Source organism: Lactuca virosa, chromosome 5 (genome assembly GCF_052849685.1).
Source record: "Lactuca virosa cultivar CGN04683 chromosome 5, Lactuca_virosa_CGN04683_v6, whole genome shotgun sequence".
Taxonomy (NCBI): Eukaryota; Viridiplantae; Streptophyta; class Magnoliopsida; order Asterales; family Asteraceae; genus Lactuca; species Lactuca virosa.
The window spans coordinates 334,126,567-334,147,221 of NC_136430.1; the positions used below are offsets into that span (position 1 = coordinate 334,126,567).

The 20,655-nt window shown below is 36.0% G+C and overlaps 2 protein-coding genes across 12 annotated transcripts; both read right to left on the reverse strand.

Moving 5' to 3' along the window:
* Positions 1-849: 849 nt before the first annotated feature.
* Positions 850-9,868, reverse strand: LOC145115656 (uncharacterized). 11 transcript variants are annotated; one of them, XR_013711666.1, is made up of 7 exons: positions 8,864-9,868; positions 8,602-8,780; positions 5,776-5,842; positions 2,583-5,669; positions 2,123-2,209; positions 1,455-1,584; positions 850-1,102 (listed from the first exon to the last, which is right to left on the reverse strand). XR_013711666.1 is itself a non-coding variant. In XM_079052000.1 (2 exons), the coding sequence occupies exons 1-2, from the start codon at positions 9,794-9,796 to the stop codon at positions 8,622-8,624; spliced, it is 1,092 nt and encodes a 363-aa protein (XP_078908126.1). In that variant the 5' UTR covers positions 9,797-9,868; the 3' UTR covers positions 8,103-8,621. The 11 variants fall into 11 exon arrangements, 1 of the variants encoding a protein (XP_078908126.1); XR_013711664.1 differs by having other exon boundaries at positions 5,776-5,845; XR_013711661.1 differs by having other exon boundaries at positions 5,776-5,916.
* Positions 9,869-14,595: 4,727 nt separating this feature from the next.
* On the reverse strand, positions 14,596-19,002 carry LOC145115707 (putative receptor-like serine/threonine-protein kinase At4g34500). Its single transcript, XM_079052060.1, has 7 exons — positions 18,234-19,002; positions 16,566-16,670; positions 16,322-16,447; positions 15,999-16,169; positions 15,787-15,916; positions 15,503-15,712; positions 14,596-14,899 (listed from the first exon to the last, which is right to left on the reverse strand). The coding sequence occupies exons 1-7, from the start codon at positions 18,869-18,871 to the stop codon at positions 14,792-14,794; spliced, it is 1,488 nt and encodes a 495-aa protein (XP_078908186.1). The 5' UTR covers positions 18,872-19,002; the 3' UTR covers positions 14,596-14,791.
* Positions 19,003-20,655: the final 1,653 nt, after the last annotated feature.

A 20,655-nucleotide genomic window follows, 5' to 3' on the forward strand; every position in this document is an offset into this window, starting at 1 on the left:
TTGATTTTTAATGGCTCATATTGTAGCCCTCAAAAAAAAAAAAACTAATTTATATTGGATCTTTGATAAGTTTTTCTCTGTGGTGTGGTTTTTGTTACTAGGTGTTATTTTAGGAGTAAATTATATATTTGTATTTGTCAGTTCAAAAAAAAAAAAAAAAAACTTCTAGCCCAGCGGTATCAGATGGTACCCTCCCCTTTGAAATCAAGGGTTCAAGTCTCATCGTGGACATAGATGAAATTAGGTGTTAGTTTAAGAGTAGATAATATATTTGTATTTGCTAGTTAAAAAAAAAGATAAATGTTATGAACCTTTTTTTAATATGTTTGGTAACAAAGGTAAATGTTATGAAGCTTTTTGGTACTGAAATTATGTAAATTTTGTTTGGTGCTAAATTATATAAAAATAGAAATTGGATTGACCTGACGGTTAGAACCGAAACCATTCACCAGATCAATTCAATTAAAAACCTGGTTTACAAAACATTGCATTTAAAATATATATAAGTTCTATGAAGTTGCATATCTTACTATAAGTTCTATTAAAATATAAGTTCAATTAAAACCTGGTTTCCAAAACATTGCATTTAAAATATAAATTCTATGAAGTTGTATATCTTACTATAAACACCGTGGCCAAGCCTCTATAGGTCCAATTATGTTATAATTTATCTCTAACTAGGGAAGAATCCCCGCTTTGCGGGGTTGGATGCGCCAAAGAAATGGACAAAACAGGAAGATTTCATTGAGTTACATTGAACTGTAAAATCGAACATTACCCTATATGTAACCAATAAGTGTAGCCTCTATGAAGAGCATTAGTCATTCACATCCATTCGCACAAGAAAAGTAATGAAAGCACGTTGCTATATCATGTAAGAAAATTGTCACCTCAATGAAATAACATACGGTTTCTCAAATTTGATGTGCTTTGGTTCTGGTGTCTGTGTACACATAGTATGTAACCATGGAGAAAATAACAGAATGTTTAATCTGCTGAAAATACATAGTTTTTACACAAATTATTTACCCATTGTTTATTTCCTGTATACAAATCGAACACCAATTGAGCCATTTCTCCTCTATGCTTGTTCTTTGGGAACCTAACAACAAAAAAACTTATGTTACTGGCATAGTATCTATTCAAATGGGTCACATTGTGAAAAACGAAAAAAACCTAATAAAAATGACCAAATTGGACAAAAAGGGCAAAATGGTCATTTTGACAAAAAAAACCTAAGAAAAATTAAACTTTCTGTTTTAAGAGTTTCATATCAGTATTTTTTGTCAACTTAAGTATGCCAAATTATGAAACAACTTTTTTTTGGTAAGAATAACAAACTTGACCAAAAAGGTCAAAATGGTCATTTTAAATAAAAAAAGAAGAATGAACACAAATAAAGAATCAAATTTCATGATTATATAAGACATAGATGATGAGGTGTAACCACATACCTTCAAAGAAAAAGGTGAAAGTGTCGCCATATCCATGAACAAAACACACAGCAGCTTTGATTCTGACTCCAAGCCTTGGTAACCAACTTTTACAGAAAATTTCTTGACCTTTTGAGTTCGTTTCAAACCACTATAATGCAAAAGAAGATAGATATTTAGTCAAATCATCTAATTGTTCACAACTAAAACATATATTTGTCAACCCCAAATGGTAGAATTAAGCTATTTATGAGTGGAGATGAACTTCAGATTTTGAAAGTTGAAAATAGTAAGGGTTCAAATTTGATATTCAAATAGACGTGGTTAGTTTGTTTGCTCTATTCAGGTAAATCTGTTAGTTTATGTAGTTTCAAATTTCTTATTCACAAACAAACAATTCTTATCGATACTCATTAATGTTTACAATTGACTAATTTGACAGGTAAAGGTCAATTTAGACTTTGATTTTGGATATATGTAAGATTCTCAGTATTTCTAATTGCATAGAAACAGTTATATAGATTGCTACGCTACATAGTTTAAATCGTTGGGAGATTTAACTCTTCAGTCCTGATGTCTGTAGGAGCCATCTACCGATAATCAGAGCAAGCATAAAACTCTCAATCAGCAAGAAATTAGCAAAAAAAAAAAAAAAGATCAATCGAACAAATAAAATATGAAGGTTGAACCTTGAACAAAACATGATCAAGTTGTTCCCGAACTTGAGTGAAAGCCAACAACTCGACATTTGCAGCCTCCTTTGTATAATCAATCTCCTGAAGAAAAAAACGACAACTGTAGCTCATGAGAAATTCTTGCATGCATCTTAGACCTTGGTTTTAAAAACCTAAAATGAGTGGATTGATATTCTAAAGGAGTATGAGTCTGCAGCTTTTTACAACCCAAATTGATATACGCGGTTAAATTTTTATGTAATTTACCATCAATTTTCACATAGCATATGGATTGCAATCGAGAAAATTCGTTCAAATATTCAACTATTCACACTGTCATCGGCACCAAACAGAAAAATTTCTTTTAAAATTGCAATCGCAACTACTACAGTCAGCGAAGTAGATGAAGAGTTAATGATGTTTAGTTACTGCACATATATCGGTGAAGTTGAAGTTTGAGTTTTACTTAGATTACCTTGAAGTCTTGAGTTTAGGTTCGTGATGGTGGTTCCTTCGTGAACGTAGGTGCACTCGCCAACGTCTGCTGTCGCCGGAATCGGTGTGGCCGGCGTCGCTATGGCCATAAGGAAGAGTCGATGGTGGACCGGTGGTGTATTTCTTCTAAGAGCGGTGGGGAAGGTGAGCTGAAGTCTTGAGTTTAGGGTCGTGATGGTGGTTCCTCCGTGAACGGAGGCGGACTCGCCAACGTCTGCTGTCGCCGGAATCGGTGTATGGCCATAAGGGAAGAGTCGATGGTGGACCGGTGGTGTATTTCTTCTAAGATCATTGGGGGAAGGCGAGCAGGAGACGTACGAAAGAAGAGAGGTATTTGGAAAGAAGAGAGAGGCACTTGATCGGTAGATGTTGACTCAAAAGACGGAGGTAGATGAAAGAAACAGAAAGCGGTGGAAAGAAGTGTACGTGATTGGGCAAAGGAGGCGGTGAGGACGGTGAAAGAAACGTGGAAGAATAAGAAGCTGAGTAGTAGGCAGGAACACAGCTATAGATTTTGAAAAAAAAAATTAAAAAAATTCAACCAATAGACAGAGAACCTGTGGCAAAAAAATTAAAAAAAAATTCTAGCCAATGACAGCAAAGTACTATTCACCAAGGGGCTTCAAAATTAAAATATATAGCATTAAAAAAATCGGCTATGTAGGAAAAGGTCAAACGGTTCAAATAATAAAATATAAAAGTCACCACATAATTATAGAAAGATTTTAATATGCATTTTGATTTTGGGGGGAAATGATACAAATGCCCTACGAACTTTTTAGGGTTTACCAGTTTAGTCCCTAAAGTTTTTTTCGGACTTTATGGGTCCCTAAACTAGGATACGACCTACTCTTTTAGTCACTGTCAACCTATAATAGCTGGCTCACCATGCGACAGGGACCATTTAGACCAAAAAAAACTCACATTGTGCCCCTATAAAACAAAAAAAATAAGTTCAGAGATCAAATGCTTATGCCATAAGATCAAAGTGATTTGGGAGAAGAATGAAAGATAACAACCTAATCGATTTCTTGTGTGTCTTCGTGTATACTAACATCCAGCAACAAAAATCGACTTTATTAACTATCCTTCTTTTCTTCTAAAGTTGATTAACACTCAATTCATACCCTCCCAAGAAATCAATCGATGCTCTTCTTTCCGTATTCACCATCGATCGTCAAACACACTCACCGAAGATCACAACCCTCTTCTGCTTCTAATCGATTCTTGATCACATCCCCCTTCCACTATTTTCTTTGATTCGATTTCAGCTCTTCAAGGAATTGACCCCCTCCTTCCTTCTTCTCTGTTCAAAATCGCACAAGCTACCTCTCCTTCTCCCTCCGAGTTGCAGGTTTGATGGATGTGAGGTTGAGAAGGATGCGTGGGTGTGATGAGGTTCATAGAGAAAACGAGAGTTAATCTTTTTTTTTCTTCGATTTTCAGGTGATTAGTTATAGTGGCTGACTGGTGGTTTTTGTGGTTTAGGGGTGCTCTGGTTGTGGCTGATTTCATGAGACAAAGGGGAGGGAGTAAGGGTGGTTGGATTAGGTTGTTGTGATATTGATATGATGGTGATTAAGATGGGTTATGGTGGTTGTAATGGCTGAATAAAATGTTGATGAGCAGTTGGTTCAGGTAGGGTGACGTAGGGTGACGGGTTGACGGAGGAGGTTGTGAGGAAGGTGGAATAAGGGTGTTAATGGGTGGAGATGAAGGTGAAGCTAGCATTTGATCCCCAAACTTATTTTTTTGGCTTTATAGGGGCACAATGTGAGTTTTTTTGGTCTAAATGGTCACTGTCGCATGGTGAACCGGTTATTACAGGTTGACAGAGACTAAAAGAACAGGTCGTATCATAGTTTAGGGATCCATAAAACCCAAAAAAAACTTCAGGGAATCAACGGGTAAACCCTATGGATCCCAAAAAAAACTTAAGGGAATCAACGGGTAAACCCTAGAAAGTTCATAGGGCATTTGTGTCATTTCCCTTTTTGATTTTAGGTACAATAATTGTAATTTGATTTTAGGTGCATTTTCCCTTTCATTTGTACAAAAAAATGTTACTTCCAACACATTTTACAATGAACACAAAAACAACATCTTTAACATCACACGCTGCATAACCTAATGTCCCCACCACCTTAAATACCACAAATAACAACCTACTTTGATTCTTTATAAATGTTGCTTTAGCTTCAAGATGAATAATTTTAGTGCTTAGAAAGGATTATTAGATGACTAAAGAAAAATGTGTGTATTTAATTATGTAAAGCGATCAAATGTCTTGCATTATCTTGGGTATCGGTATGGATATTATTTTGGTGTGAAGCTCATGAGATGCTAGTGTTTCTTTAGTGTGAAGCCCTGAATCTTGATTATCTTTCTCGAACTTCCATATAAAACTCTGTCCTACATGATGTTTCATCAGACATCAGTTATAACTTAGTAGATTGTGTATTTTGTCGAGTTATACCTACCTTGTTTCTCTTGTGTTCAAAACATTGGTAGCCAACTAAAGAAAGAGAGTGTCTTCAGAGGCCAATTCAAGTAACTTAGGCACATCAAATCATGCAAAAGGGGGCATACATCAAGAGCATAGCATACCATCTTTCATTTCAAGAAACCAAAAAGAACCTCGAACCTCTACACACATTGACAAGTTTTTGCCAAGTACATTGAAAATTTACAAAGGAAAATCAAATAATGAGAAGTAATACAGAAGCTTTATAGGAAGAAGCTTTATAGGAAGACTGAAACATGGTTTCAGACAACTTGTTGATTCCGTTTGAAGGTGACAGCAGATAAAACTTATCAATTTTCTCTTGTATTTCAACAAAAAAGCGGTTATTATTCACAAACTTCACCTTTTCCAAAGTCGTTTGTAGCATTCATGTGTTTAGCATTCAAATTAACAGAATCCATACAAGACCTATAGCTACAATCAGAATCCTTAACAAAAACTGAAGGTATTGAAATATATTCTGGAATTCTGTGATATTTCAAGAGATAATGATGGGGCTTTATATCACATTTTCTTGAGACTCATTGCCACTTGAACAGTTCTCTGCATTGAAACCACAATCAGAAGCCTTCAATCCAATAGAAGATATAAAAACATGCTTATCAATTCCTTCACTTAGCTTAATGATACAAGATTCACATTCTCTTACATGTGAGCAAGCTTTCCTTCTAGAATAGAAAATTAGTGGTGAATTCCTCATGCCAACCTTTTCACACCTTCTGGAATAGTATATCGTTGAGTGTGATATAAGATCATACAACATGGTGTATATACAACTGTATCATCAAGTCTGAAACAGCTTTCATAGTACAAGAATACATTATTTTTGGTACAAGCTAGTAGCGGTGAACATTTGGACCGGTGGACCGGTGAACGGGACCGGACCGGACCGTTTTTTTGGACCTCCGGGCCGGTTCTCGGTTCTAAGAATTCTATCCGGTCTGGTCCGGTTTTTTTCCCGGTTCGGTCCGATTTTAACCGGGTTTAGAACCGGTTGGACATGTTTAAGATTTATGTGACATTTTTTAAACACCCATAACTCATTCGTTTTAAGTCGGATTGACCTGCGGTTTTTTCCAACATTTAGTTTACAGTTTGTAGATGAATTTCGACTATAATTTTGTTTATTTTGGTATTATATTCACTGAGTTACAATCCTTCAAAGTGGAGCTATCAAAGCTGAAAAAATTCAGCTTTTCAGCAAGATTTTGTAATCTGTGACTTTTTTAAACACCCATAACTCATTCGTTTTAAGTCGGATTGACCTGCGGTTTTTTCCAACATTTAGTTTACAGTTTGTAGATGAATTTAGACTATAATTTTGTTTATTTTGGTATTATATTCACTGCGTTACAATCCTTCAAAGTAGAGCTATCAAAGCTGAAAAATTCAGTTTTTCAGCAAGATTTAATCTGTGACGTTTTTTAAACACCCATAACTCATTCGTTTTAAGTCGGATTGACTTTCGGTTTTTTCCAACATTTAGTTTACAGTTTGTAGATGAATTTAGACTATAATTTTATTTATTTTGGTACTATATTAACTGAGTTACAATCTTTCAAAGTAGAGCTATCAAAGCTGAAATATTTCAGCTTTTTAGTATTATTTTATACTATAATTCTGAATTTTATGTATCTTTGATAGATAAATCATATGAAAGGGATCTCGGTAGAGTACCAGAAAATTATGACTTTGAAGTTGTAACTGAAATGGTGAAGTTCTTTGAAAAATTCAAAAAAAAAACGGAGCTTGTTTCGGCTACATCAAAACTGTTGGTAAATTTTTTTATCCGGGAAGTCTTAGATGTGGACATACATCTAAGAAAGTGATCGACCAAACCAATGTTTCTCGATATAGTAAAAGATATGAAGACAAAATACAACAAGTACTGGGGTGCATACAACAAGATGAACGATTTTATGTACTTTGCGGTTTTACTTGATCCTACCGCCAAATCACCTTTTTTGTTACATGCTTTTAAAAAAATGATCGGGTACATGGAACTGTCATTGACCCCCACAGACATAGACATAAAAGCACGTCAAATGGTCCGAGAGGTTGAGAATAGGATGGAGAATTTATTTATGACCTACTTGGAACGATTTGACAACGGTGGATCATCTCAACAAGAAGCGAGTCAAATAGTCATTGATGTTGATGATGATAACGATTTTTTCGGTGATTTTCTTTGTACGGGAGGTAGCAACTCGGATCCAACGGATAACGAGTTACGAACTTATTTGAAAGAGAATATAGTTAATTATAAAAAAAATCTCAATTCTCGGGTGGTGGAGAGTAAACGCGATTAGGTTCCCAACAATTGTTCGGATGGCGAAAGGTGATTACTTTTTTTTTAGTCTTTCATAGTTTCTTTATAAATTAATGTTGTTACAATTTAATTCTTTGTTGTTAGACATATTGGCGATACAAATCTCAATTGTAGCGTCCGAGTCCGCGTTTTGGCACATGTGGTAGAGTTGTAAGTGAGTATCGGACTAGTTTATCGACGTTGATAGTTGAAGCTTTGTTATGCACCCAAGATTGGGTGAGAAAGTCTACAAATCCGATAGTTGACAACGTTGATGACATCTTGAACGATGATGATATAGCTTTGGGTAAAAAAATTACAATCTTTGTTTTTTTTTTATACAATTATTACTTTTTATTAAATACTAACAACGTTTTCATTTGTGTTTATGTAGAGATTGCACAAGCTTTAAATATGTTACATATGGATGACAATGATATGGGGAAGAGGCCAATGGAAGATTAGATTATGAGTTTATGAAGTTTGTTAGTTTGATTGATTTTAAAGTTTAAACTATGATTTTTGTTGTTACGGTAATACTTTTGTATGTTTGTCTTAAAATTGTTTAACTTTTGTTGTTGAACTTGATTTATATGTTAGTTGCTTTTATTTGGAAAATTAATTTTTACAAATTGCAAGTTATAATATTATACATCAATATAGATTAGTTATGCATGAAACGGAAACTTATTAATTTTGCAAGTTATAATATTATACATCAATGTAGATTACTTATACTCTATGCAATTAAAGTTGTACCGGTCCAAACGGGTCCAAAAACCGGAAAACCCGGACCTGGACCCGGACACGGACACGGATACGACTCATCCGGTCCGGTCCATAGTCCACAAAATTCTCCATAACCGGTCCGGTCCAAGAGCCGGTCGGTCCAGTCCGGTCCAAATGCTCACCCCTACAGGCTAGCATCCATAGCATCACACGGACCAACTCTGTTTAGTTACAACAACAGCCCTCTAACTTCTACCAAACTAACATATTATTTCCCTGCTTACATATAGACCTACTAACCTTACTCCTAATTAAACCTAAATATTTCGTCTCAACCTTTATACCTATCACCTCCTGAAAAAGCTACGCCAAAGATTTCTAATAAACCCTTAATCAATGTTTAGTTTGTAGAAAGTAGAATATTTTTTAAGAAAGTACCTTTATCTTGTAGCCATAGATCATGGGTTTCGAGCTTGGACTAGTTGACCTATGTATGCCAGGTGCCATGTGAGCACCACAATTGTCGAGACGTTCAATGTCGACGAGTATTTGTTCAGTTTCTTTAGCTTCTCTGATGCTACAGTTTTTGTTCCACCATCCTCCTTTATCTTCTTTCTCTATTCGAACACCCAATCAAGTATTAAACGAGCGTTAGGTCAATAATCAAGAAACTAGAAATAGGAAAGATAGTGTAGATGACCTTTGTTGCTCGAGGCTCCAAGAGCATCAGATTGGTCAGATTCATAAGAAGAGCAGAGAGGAGATTGAACCCTTGAAATATCGCCATCTTGTTACACAAAAAGAACACGTTTCTCCCTCGGCTCACAAGATACCCGATAAGAGCTGCCCCTACACAATTCGCCATTGACCTGAAATACACCATGTACAACTTGTTTCTGATCATTCTGTACTCTCGCTTAGGTAGACAATTGCCCAAAACACAGCTCGAAAAGAACGTAACCCACACCCCCATCCCGTAAGCTGTCGAGAACCCTAATAAGTGACACCAACTGGTCACTGATTGTATCTTGTCTATTAAAACTGTCATCTTTCTGGTGGGTTTTGTTAGAAGATCATTCCAACTAGTTTCCTTTACGATTTTCACTGTTTCTTTCACTTCTTCTACCGCTTCTTCAACTTTCAGGCTAGCGTTACTTTCAATATCTTCCCCTATTCGCTTTGGTGAATCGATAACATCCCATTGTTTCATTTTAACCACCGAGTCTTTGAGCGCTCCTTTTGTGCGTTCTCCGATGGTAAACAAGCCTACTGCTTTCCCCACAGCGTTTTTCGCGTTTCCAGCCACCTCCTTGGCCTTTTCCGATAGTTTTTCCGATAATTTGACTATAGGATCACCGATTTCCCCCACTTCGTCATCGATTACTTCTTTCACTTGCTCTTCAAAGTTGTGAAGCTTGCTTGAAACATCAAGGGGTGTACCAGAAACCATGTTTTTTGTCTTCCCGTTCACCATCCCGGAATCGTCGTGCTGTGAAATCGACACTTTGGTGTTCCCGTCGGATTTTTCTTCGAATTCGACGACAAATCGACGGTGGTGAGGAGGTGGAGAAGGGGGCCAATTCGCTCCGGTTATAAGCGACGTTAGAACAAGACAAAGAAACACAAGATGCATCGTCTTGATCTACAACTGTCGATGTGAGGTTTCAGTGTAATTGAATTGACAGAGGGACGTTAATTAAGGTCGGTCGATGCAGAGACCACGGGCTTTATAGATAGGGATGAACAGAGAACACGTGAGATGACGTCATGAGGATCGAGTGTTTGGACGCTTGTGTGTGGCGCGTGCTTGCATGGCATGATGCGTGTCTCCGTCACGTGAGTCTGTCCGGCCGGCCGTGAATCATATTTTGTCGAATCGAGTTCCATATTTTTGCTGGTGCTCCGATTAATGATAAGCTTTTGCTCTTTGAAACTGCGATTACCAAAAAGATTCGAATTCTTTTGACGTTAATATGGAAGACTCATGTGGCCGACATACCACAGGCAGGGGAACACCGCCCCTTTACTGTGGTTTGGGTGCGGTTTAGACCGCAGTGTCGTAAAAAATGGCCGTGTTTTGTGATTGGGTGGGGAGAATTTGATCATTTTGTGATTGGGTGGCGAGAAAAACAATGTTTTTATTCAATTTTTTTTTAAATAAAGTGTGGCACCACTCCTTGGGTGTGCCAAGTAACCACACTTTTGTGGTAAAAATGACGTGACGCTTATGTGGCAACGAAGGGAGTACGGTTTCGGTGTCACCACTCCCTCCAGTCTAATCAATAGAATCTTGAGATATATTTAACCACGTGCTTCATCTTTATGCTTCACTGACACACCATTATCTGTTTATTGAGAGGGAGTATTCTCGGGTCCGTCCCAGAGGGTGGACGATAGGGACGACTGTCCAGGGTTCATCATTTAAAGGGGTTTAAAAATTTTACGGACTTTATTAATTATATGTTAGACAAGATGCTCTTGAAGATTTTATCAATAGTTTTGCATCTCAAAAAGCTAGAAGTATTTTTCTTTAAATATATAGATTTTTGTAATCGAAAATGTTATATTTAGAAGCTAGTATAAATAATTTTTTTCAGTTATTGAGTTATTATAAAAAAGTTAATGAAATTTGTGTATTTTAAAAGTTTTATTTTTCTCTTTCGTCCTGACCCAAAATATGTTTGTAACGGCTCTAAGTGTCCCACCAGAACGATCCACATCTGGTATTGTATCTTCCAGTGGCGAACGCTAAGAGGAGCCATGGCCTCCCCAGTTTTCAGCCTCATAATACCTAATATATAGATGCTTTATTTATAAATGAATCCAATAATCATTATATTTTGCTATTTGGTAATTTGGCCCCCTCTTGTTTTGAGCTCAGTTTTCAGTTTTATATGTAATATAAGTTACAAAATTTGGTTATTAACCCATAAAAACATCCGAAAAAAAGTATTTTTTATACTGTAAGATTTGTCATCTGTTATTTTATTTTAGTATTATATATTGTTATTTATTAATTGCTAGTACAATACATATCTAACATGAAAAAACAATGGACTATTAACCAGTTATATAAAAAGAATGTGTTAATTTTATTTTAGGACCTGAAAACCTACTAGAGATTGTTTTGGATGAAAATACCATAAATATGTCTAGTATTCTTATTTCTTAGAATCCAACATCTAGTATTCCTGTTGCAACAAGACTTTAAAAATGAAAAAGATCAATGACTTCAATTTTGAAGTGCGACGTAACAATATTTTGTTACCCGTCTTCTTGTTTAAAATTTTGATATGTCATTATTATGAGCAATTTTTTTTGTCTATATGATTTTGTTTTGAAATTTTAATTTCGGCCCCCTACTTATAATACTTGTGTTCCGTCCGTGGTATCTTCCTCCGGGACTAGACCTGTGGTCCTCAAAACGTTAATACATTGTCACCCATTTGACTAAGGCAGAGGCATCATTGTTCGAAATCTTCTTGGTAAACTTCACATTCCTCTTCGAGATGCCATAATTGTCTACTACTACTATTACGTCAACATTGGTGCCATCTATATGACCACCAACCCTATTCAACACCAACGGATGAAATATATTCAACCTGGCGTCCATTTTGCCCGGGACAAAAGTCGTTATTGGTTAGGTTCGCGTTCTTCATGTTCCCTCCAGATACGAATTTGCTGATATCTTCACAAAGGGCCTTCCATCACGGCTTTTTATTGATTTTGTGTCTAGTTTGAGCATTCATCAACCTCTCGTTCAAACTGCGGGGAAATATTAATGTGTATATATATATATATATATATATATATATATATATATATATATATTATAATTGTAGATGTTATTATTCTTTAAAGTTTAAACCATGTTGTATTATCTGCCCTTGTAGTCTTGGCCCATTGATCTTTGTATTTTGTATATGTATCGTTCTATCAAATGATCTTGTAACACTTGTTCCAGGTATTATTTAATTTATCTAAGTTTTAGGGTTTTAAGCATGGACTCGGTGAGTTAGGGTGCTCCAACTCGTCGAGTAGAGACTATTAGAGGACACAGAATTTGGATGCTACTTGACGAGTTGGAAGGCCCCGACTCGACGAGTAGGCGCTGTAGAGAAAAACCCTAATTTTCAGGGGATTGCACCCTATTTAAAGGACTTATGGCTCATTTGTAGCCTCCCTCACCGTCCTTACAACCCAGAAAGAAACCATAGCCGCATATTTGAGCTTCCTTGAGTGTGTGTGAGTCTTAGAGAGTGAAACTTGTGCCTTTGAAGAAGGAAACTTGAAGGTTGAGATGCTTGAAGAGAGGAGAAGGCTTGGGATCCAGCATCTACTGGTTGTGAGCATCCATTTAGAGGTAAAAAGTTACCACCTTGATCTCTATTTGCTTAGATCTCATTTCATGGACGAATGTGGTCACTTTTGGGTGCAAAATGGGGTCAAACTCGGATATGGACTTATCACAAGGATATGGTTCCAGATCTGGACCTCTCTAGGTCCCCAATGACATAAAGTTGCTCACTTTATCCAGCTTGGCCCCTTCCTATGCACTAAAACCTTGTAGGAAGCTTAGTTTTGATGTTATAGCCTTGGAAGGCCTTGCATGCACGTAAAGTTTGCAACTTTACATGGTATCTACACTAGGGGAGGTTGGATCTGAAGTTTGGGACCTTAGATCCTACTGAAAAGGGCTGAACATGAAAGGGACTGAAGAAACTCGTCGAGTCCCTTAGTTGATTCGACGAGTCGGGGTAGGGTCTACCTGTTTTTGAGTTTCTGAATGAGTGCAGTGAAGGATTAGGGTCTTGGTCTGGATGAACTTTGGGTTTCTGGACATTTGATGAACTCGACGAGTCACTAAGGTGACTCGGCGAGTTGACTCGGGATTCAGTGGAGTGGACTCAGGAGGAACTCGACGAGTTACAAAGGTAACTCGGCGAGTTGACAAGTTAGGCAGATAACTCGACGAGTTGCTGGATGCGCTCGACGAGTTGAGGTCAACATGGACCAGGGTTGACCAGGGTTGACTTTGTTGGGTATTTATAGGATTTCGGGATCGTGACAAGTTAATCACATGATAATTATAGGCAGTTGAGTTGGAGCAGCAAGTGGGATATATCTGATCTTAGCTTGTCAGTTTAGCATTCGAGAGGTGAGTCTTCTCACCATACCAATGGGTCTAAGGCACCAAGGCCGACCCATTTTATGATATATGGATTGTTGATTGATTATGCATTATGTTAGTATGACACTTGTATGGAAGACCCCGGGGGGTTCCCGTGGCAGTAGTATGAGACCACGTTGGGGTTCCCGTGGCATTTGGTATAAGACCTTGGAGGGTTTCCATGGCATCCTAGTATAGTTGTATGTGTAGTTTGTATGATGTTTTGTTTGGTAATGAAGACCATGTGGGGGTTCCCATGGCAGACAGTTAAGACCATGTGAGGGTTCCAGTGGCACTAGGTGTAAGACCTTGGAGGGTTTCCATGGCTTCCTTATATGTTGTATGCATGGCTTATGTGATATATGTAGCTTTTATAGCTAATATGATATGTGTTATGTGGATTGGGTGTGGGGTATGCTCTGGGGGACTCATTAAGCATTAGTTTACAGTTTGTGGATTTGTTTCAAGTACATCTGAGCCCAAGGGCAAGGACAAGGCTTGATGACGCGACGTGCACTCTCTCTCAGGCATTTGTGGGACTCTCTGATGTTTTGGAATAAAATTGTTATTGTTACTAAATTGAAAACAATTGTATTTGGGGTTTTTATGGTTTGTGGCAAATATTTGACTTATTAAAAATGAAAATTTTCTTTTGAAAAATTGGGTTGTTACAAATCTTCTCCGTCAAATCATCGCACCTAAATCCATGGCAACACACCTCGACTTGATGAACATTTTCATGGACAATAAAAATTCTTGTGTTGTGTACTAGAGAACCAGTTTTCTCACATTATTATGGACGATTTCCCTAATGTAGCGGCTTACTACCTTTGGTCTTCAACGACAATTAGTTCTTCAACTAGTGGCGGGTTTAAGTTAGAACTATGATGGGGTTGTTAATTTCCTTTAGCAGAGAGTAAAAAAAAACCTAGTTTCTCGATTGGTCCTATTTTAAACACACCATTACATAATTGTATAAAAACGAACATTGTTATACAAATTGATAAAAAAAATATGAAATATTGTTGTATTATAACAACATCCATACTTGAGGGAATGGAATTCTCAACCTCACATTTTCTAAAGAATGAATTGTTATGTATAATATGTTCACGTTTTGTTGCAAAAATGACATACAACAATAATGTATATCTTCTTGTGATGTATGATCATCATTATGTACATTAGATTTCGAATGACCTTCAGATTCTAGTATATATAAAGGATGATCAAGTTCATACCTGAGAGTAGAAAAGAGATAACTAATCATATTTACATATCAATACTTGTAGCATTGGCATTCGTGTCTAATAGCAAGAAAGAATAACAAAATGTTTGTCTCTCCATAATAATGTAACATGCGCAAAAACGATGCCAAATTTTGTAAATATGGAATCAAGTAGCCTAGTATACCTACTCTCCTGTGTCCATGGGTTTTTTCAACTATACAAAGAATCATCTCAAATTCGATCTTTGTTCATCATCATCCGGTTGTAAAGGAAATTTACAAGTAGCAGGTGCATTTGGACGAGGTATCGTCGTGTCCCTAGGCAGCCGATGTTCCTATAAGTAATGAATATGACCTCAGTTGCTATTTCTATTAAACTTAATGAACTTAATTAAAATGAAAATATAGCCAATTTACAAAAAGTAGCCAAGATTTCACTTTTTTTCTAAAAGCAGTTGACAATTTCACAATTGGCCATTGTGAAATATACTATTGTATGGTCCCCGCAAAAAAGTTATAGAAAAAATTTATGAAAATTACGACTTCTTATTTGGAAAACATTTTTTGATGTTTTTTTTATGGTAGAGATCTTCAAAGACCATTTTCACAATAAAAGGAAGTTTTATATTGCCAAAGTGTAATCTTAGGTTGAGAGAGATTTGAGGAAAAGTGAAAAGGAAATGCATTAAACATGGTGACCAATTCCACAATAAATAGTGCATTTCGCAATGACCCCACTGCGACTTGGTTAATTTTGGCTATTTCTTTAAAAGCGATTAAGAAAGGTGACTAAATTTGTGCATTTTCTGTGATATATAATGGGTCTTTTTTTAAGTTAATGCAAAAAGACTAACATAATAGAGAAAGTCACGAAACAACTCATTAAGTCCTAACATTTTACAATAAATAAAGACAAGTACAAGAAAGAAAATACTTACTCCACGAAAAGGAAATTCATTTGAGTCGAGCATGTGTACAATTTGTCCCATTTTTGGACGCTTACTTGCATCCATATCTATACATCTAAGGCACACCAACAATGCTCTTTTTAAAGCTCTTGGAGAAGGGCGTACATTGATCTTTGGATCTAGCAACTCCTCCCCTTGACGACTCCCCACCATTCCTTTAAACCACTCAACCAGGTTCATCTAAATACAACCAACAAGGGCATATTCGTCAATCAACCAAAATGATAATTTTGAAATTGTAATTTTAATTGTACCTCTCCAGGTGGTCGAGAATAATCAACTGGGCTCTTTCCGGTGACTATTTCCATAAGTAAAACTCCAAAGCTATACACGTCGCTTCCTTCATTAAGCATTCCTGTGCTTGCATAATCAGGTGACACATATCTGTGGATCATGAAGAATAAGAATTTGGAAAAATTGAGGTAGAAATTTGGGATGAATTAATGGGGTAAATTAAGAAACCAACCCAAATGTCCCCATTACTCGTGTAGTCACATAGCTTTTACCAGATTCGAGTAATTTGGAAAGTCCAAAATCAGCTACTTTTGCGTTCCAATTTTTATCCACGAGTATGTTGCTTGATTTAACATCACGATGAACAACTTTTGGCTCCAACCCTTCGTGTAAATACGCCAATCTAACCACAAAATCATATATAATATTAATATAAATGAAATGTATGCAACAAATTACAAAGTTTCCTTGAATCTATGCAAATAAAGATATTGTGCAAAGAGTTCCAACTTTTTGTAAACTTATAATAGAATGAAATATGTAAATAGCATATACCCTTTTGCAGTCCCAATGGCGATCTTCATGCGGATCTCCCAAGTTAGAGGTGGGTTGGTGGGTCCCGTGTCTCCATGCAACCATTGCTCCAGATTTCCATTGTCAACATACTCATACACAAGCAACCTGTGTTTGCAGTGACAGAAGTTAATAGGAGAAAAACTGAAACAGCCTTGAACAATCTCAGTTAGATAATAATGCAACCATAACGTATTATAAAATGTAACAATGTTATACAATGTACCTCTTAGCACCTTCTGCACAAAATCCAATTAAACCAACGAGGTTTTTATGCCTTACTTTTCCAATGGCTTCAACCTCCACTTTAAATTCCTTTTCCGCTTGTCCCCTACACAATGTAACACTCATATTAATTTTGGTCATATATAGCAAATAAAGAACTTATTTTGTTAAAAGTCATTCACACTTTAAGCAAATATATAGGAAATTCTCTTGAAATTAAAAGAAAATTATTATTATCTTCAATATTCCATAGCTCTATAATGAAAGATCTGCTCATAATGCACATCTGAAAGTTTTGTACTTTCAAAATTGAAGTGTACCTCTTACTAGTTTCTAGTATAAAATATATGGTAGTTTCAGACATCTATGTTACTGATAGTAACTTATATAAAAATATAAAATTTTAACGAAAGCAGTTACTTATCAGCTAAAAACTAATAATAGATTAAGAGGTTCCACCATAAATCAAGTTCCCCAAAAGGCAAAAGATCCAAATAAGGAAATGAAAATGAAAATTGCAATAAGCCAATAACAATGATAATGTCATTAAGTTCCGGTTCCACAAAAAAATATTATTTTACTTTTGTGGGTGTGCATCAGATGTCTTGATCACAATAATCATGTTCTTAGAGAAATTAAATATTTACCTTTTACTCTTACAAATCTTTCTATTTATATAAAATGATGATATTTGGAATCCATTAATTTTATTTTCTCTTTTAATCTCATCTTCATGATTTTGATATTTGTCTTGATCCACCAGTAGAAAAAGTAAAAGGTAGCAGGATATTTGAGTTGTCAAATTTTTGTTGTATTCTTTATATCAAAATCAAATATTTCAACGTTTATTTAATAACGGTCACCTGGCCCATATATTTATTCAAAAATCAAAATATATACGTTAGTAGTATTTTTCAGCTCTCGCCTCTCATATATTTAGGGGGTGTTTGGATAGGGAAAAAATAGGTTGCTTATTGCTTATCGCTTAATCCCACCGCAATAAGCAAATTTAAGTGTTTGGATAGGAGTCTTTAAAAATCAGCTTATTGCGGTAGGAATAAGCAAAATAAGCTGATTTTAATAAGCAAGGGGGAATGCTCATTTTACTCAGATAAGCTGTTTTATTTTGCCAAACACTTAAATGCTTATTGCTTATTACTTATTACTTATTCCCACCGCAATAAGCTAATCCAAACACATTTTAAAAAAATGTTTATTCTCACCACAATAAGCAAATAAGCAATAAGCTAATAAACTAAAAACTATTTATCCAAAAACCTCTTAGCATTAATTAATTAATAAGGTGGCTTTGGGCCTATAGAATTCTAGGAAACCAATAAATAATTATATTGCTATTTCCTAATATAAAGGTTGAAATGTCGATGTAGACTTGTAGAGCAATATATTGGTTCCATACTTCCATTACTATTTTTTCTTGAAATAAGAGATTAATAAAGATACCATTTACTTTTTTTTGGCACCTAGTAGAAAAACTTAAATTAGGACAATGGTCAACTATATAAACTTAGATCTAAAAAACTATCTTTATCATTTTTCAAGAAAATAAATTCAAACAGATTATTAATATTACTAAATATCGGATAAATCATAAATAAACATCCAAATAATTTAATTTTTTTGAAAGCCGTAGTCAAAATAAAAAACTCACCTGTTGTCAAGAAGATTCTTCACCGCCACCGTGGAACCATCGTGTAAAACTCCTCTGTACACAACACCGTATCCTCCTTCTCCGATCACATTCTCCGCTGCAAATCTATTCGTCGCAATTTCAAGCTCGTTCAAGCTGAACCATCGCCCCCAACCAATGTTCTTCAAACTCTCCGCAGAGACCGAAGATGACGCCACATCGCTCCCACTCCCACTCGTACCTGTACTCGACTCGTTGCTTCCCGATGGCGATGTATCATCATCTGATTTCCCCTCAACAACTTTGATTATCAGTTTACTCTCGTATCCCTCATCATCATCATCCATCTCAAACATACTAATTAATGATTTCGTCGATTTCTCATCAGTTTGATCTAAGCATTTCATGTTCGCTTCGACATTCACCGTTTCCGACGCCAAATGCAACACTTCTGAGCCCTGATTGACTAGCATTCTTCTATTACGACGTTTCGATTTATGTTTATGAAGAAGAAAGCGGAAGATCAGTAGGAAAACCACTGCGATACCTGCTACTGTAACGGCGATGACGACGTATAGTTTTTGCCCTAGTATTGTTGTTTTGGAGTTAATGAGACTAATACTGTCTTCGGTGGAGGTTGTTTTGCCGGAAAATAACATTGTTAGTCGAGATCGGAACTGAAAATGGAGATTTGAAAAAATATGACGTGTGGAAGGAGAAGAAGAAATGGGGACTTGGGGAGCATTCAAAGTGAGTGTGATTCAGAGTTCAAACTGACAATAATGAATGGCAAAGTTAAAGCGTGGGCAAGAGTCAAGTGATTGCATGTAGTGAAACTGGGCTTGATCTTTGATATTATTACGGGTAAGCCATTGGATAAGGGAATCAAGAATGCGTACGCTAGAAGGGAATGACAGAATTGCCACACTATAGTCGGTGTTTTACTGTACAAAGGGGTTTAATTGGATGTATTTTTCAAGACGACTATTATTAGAACTTTAGAAGACAAAATTATATAAATGGTCCATGATTTATAAAAAAAACTTGCATGCTTAATTTTCTTTTTTTAACGAGTATAGTCCTTGTGTCTTTGTGGTTTCAACTTTTTGTACAAAATGTCCCTATCACATTTAGAGGGTGTGTAGCCGTTTAAGTAAATAAAAAAATATGCCCCTCTTTTTATGTTATATATATTATTTAGATTCTGTGATGATATGTGTTGTTTGGAGTTGTACTCAGATTTTATTTCCAGAGAAAGGGAAAATCGTCGTCTACTTCCCACAAGGCCACATTGAACAACAACACCTCTACGATTCTCAGCCATCATTGGCGTTCAAGGGTTAAGGGGTAAAACTCATTCATTTGTTAATCTCATTAAATCATGTTGAGCCATAGTGAACTTATGATGTGTATGCTTAAGTTTTACCTATCTATGATTCCTAAGGTCAGGTTTCATTTCAATTTAGCTTCATTATAAGGATGTTAAAAAAAAAGGTTGAATCTTTAACAACCGGATGGGTGAAGCAAAGGTTGAAAGAAGACTTTTCTACAACAAATTCAATCTAACTTACTCACTAAACATCATCATAAACAAGTTTAGGATGAAAGATAGAGAATCAAGTTCTTAGTGATATACCAATCTGTATCCAAAATTTCGACTTCGAATTTGGATATCCGATTTTTTGGGTTTTTCTAGAAAATTCAATGAAACAATAAAAGAAGCATCATTTTACCAATAATTATATAAAAATATGTCATAATCTATATATTAAAACATCTTAAACCATAAAACAGAGTAATATAAATAGAAAACAAATCGACTGAAATAGTTTGTTTGTAACGTCCCATTTTCACAACAAAAAATTTTCATTTTTATTTAAGTAAAACGTTCCAATTATAAATTCATTATGAAGAAAACGTTTATTTCAGATACATTTATTAAAAATCAGAGTAATAGTAAAGCGTAGGAATCTTCATTGTGCTGATGAATGTGTACAGTCACGTCTTCGCCTTCCCATGATGACCGATAATACATGAAACAACAAAACAACTGGGTAAGCACAAAGCTTAGTGAGTTTCACTCAAAATACCCCATACGATAAACATACAAGCATGCATAACGGCCCACAACCTCCCGGTTGGAATGCCCAGGCCCAATCAGTCCTCGGACTGGAATGACAACATGCAACGAGTCCAATCAACCATCGGGCTGGAATACCCAGGGTTTGTTGGCTTGTCGCCTCAACCAAACCGCTCTTCCCGAGCCTCCGTGCCTACCAATTTACAGTCGGCCCACACCGGGTATCTTAGCCTACAGCACAAAGCAGGACCGCCTCAACCCACCACTACCATATGTCGACATATAAACAAACAAGGAGCAAAATTGATGTTATAAAACGTATTGTTGTGCATGATTTGATGAGTAAATAGTGAAAGCATATAA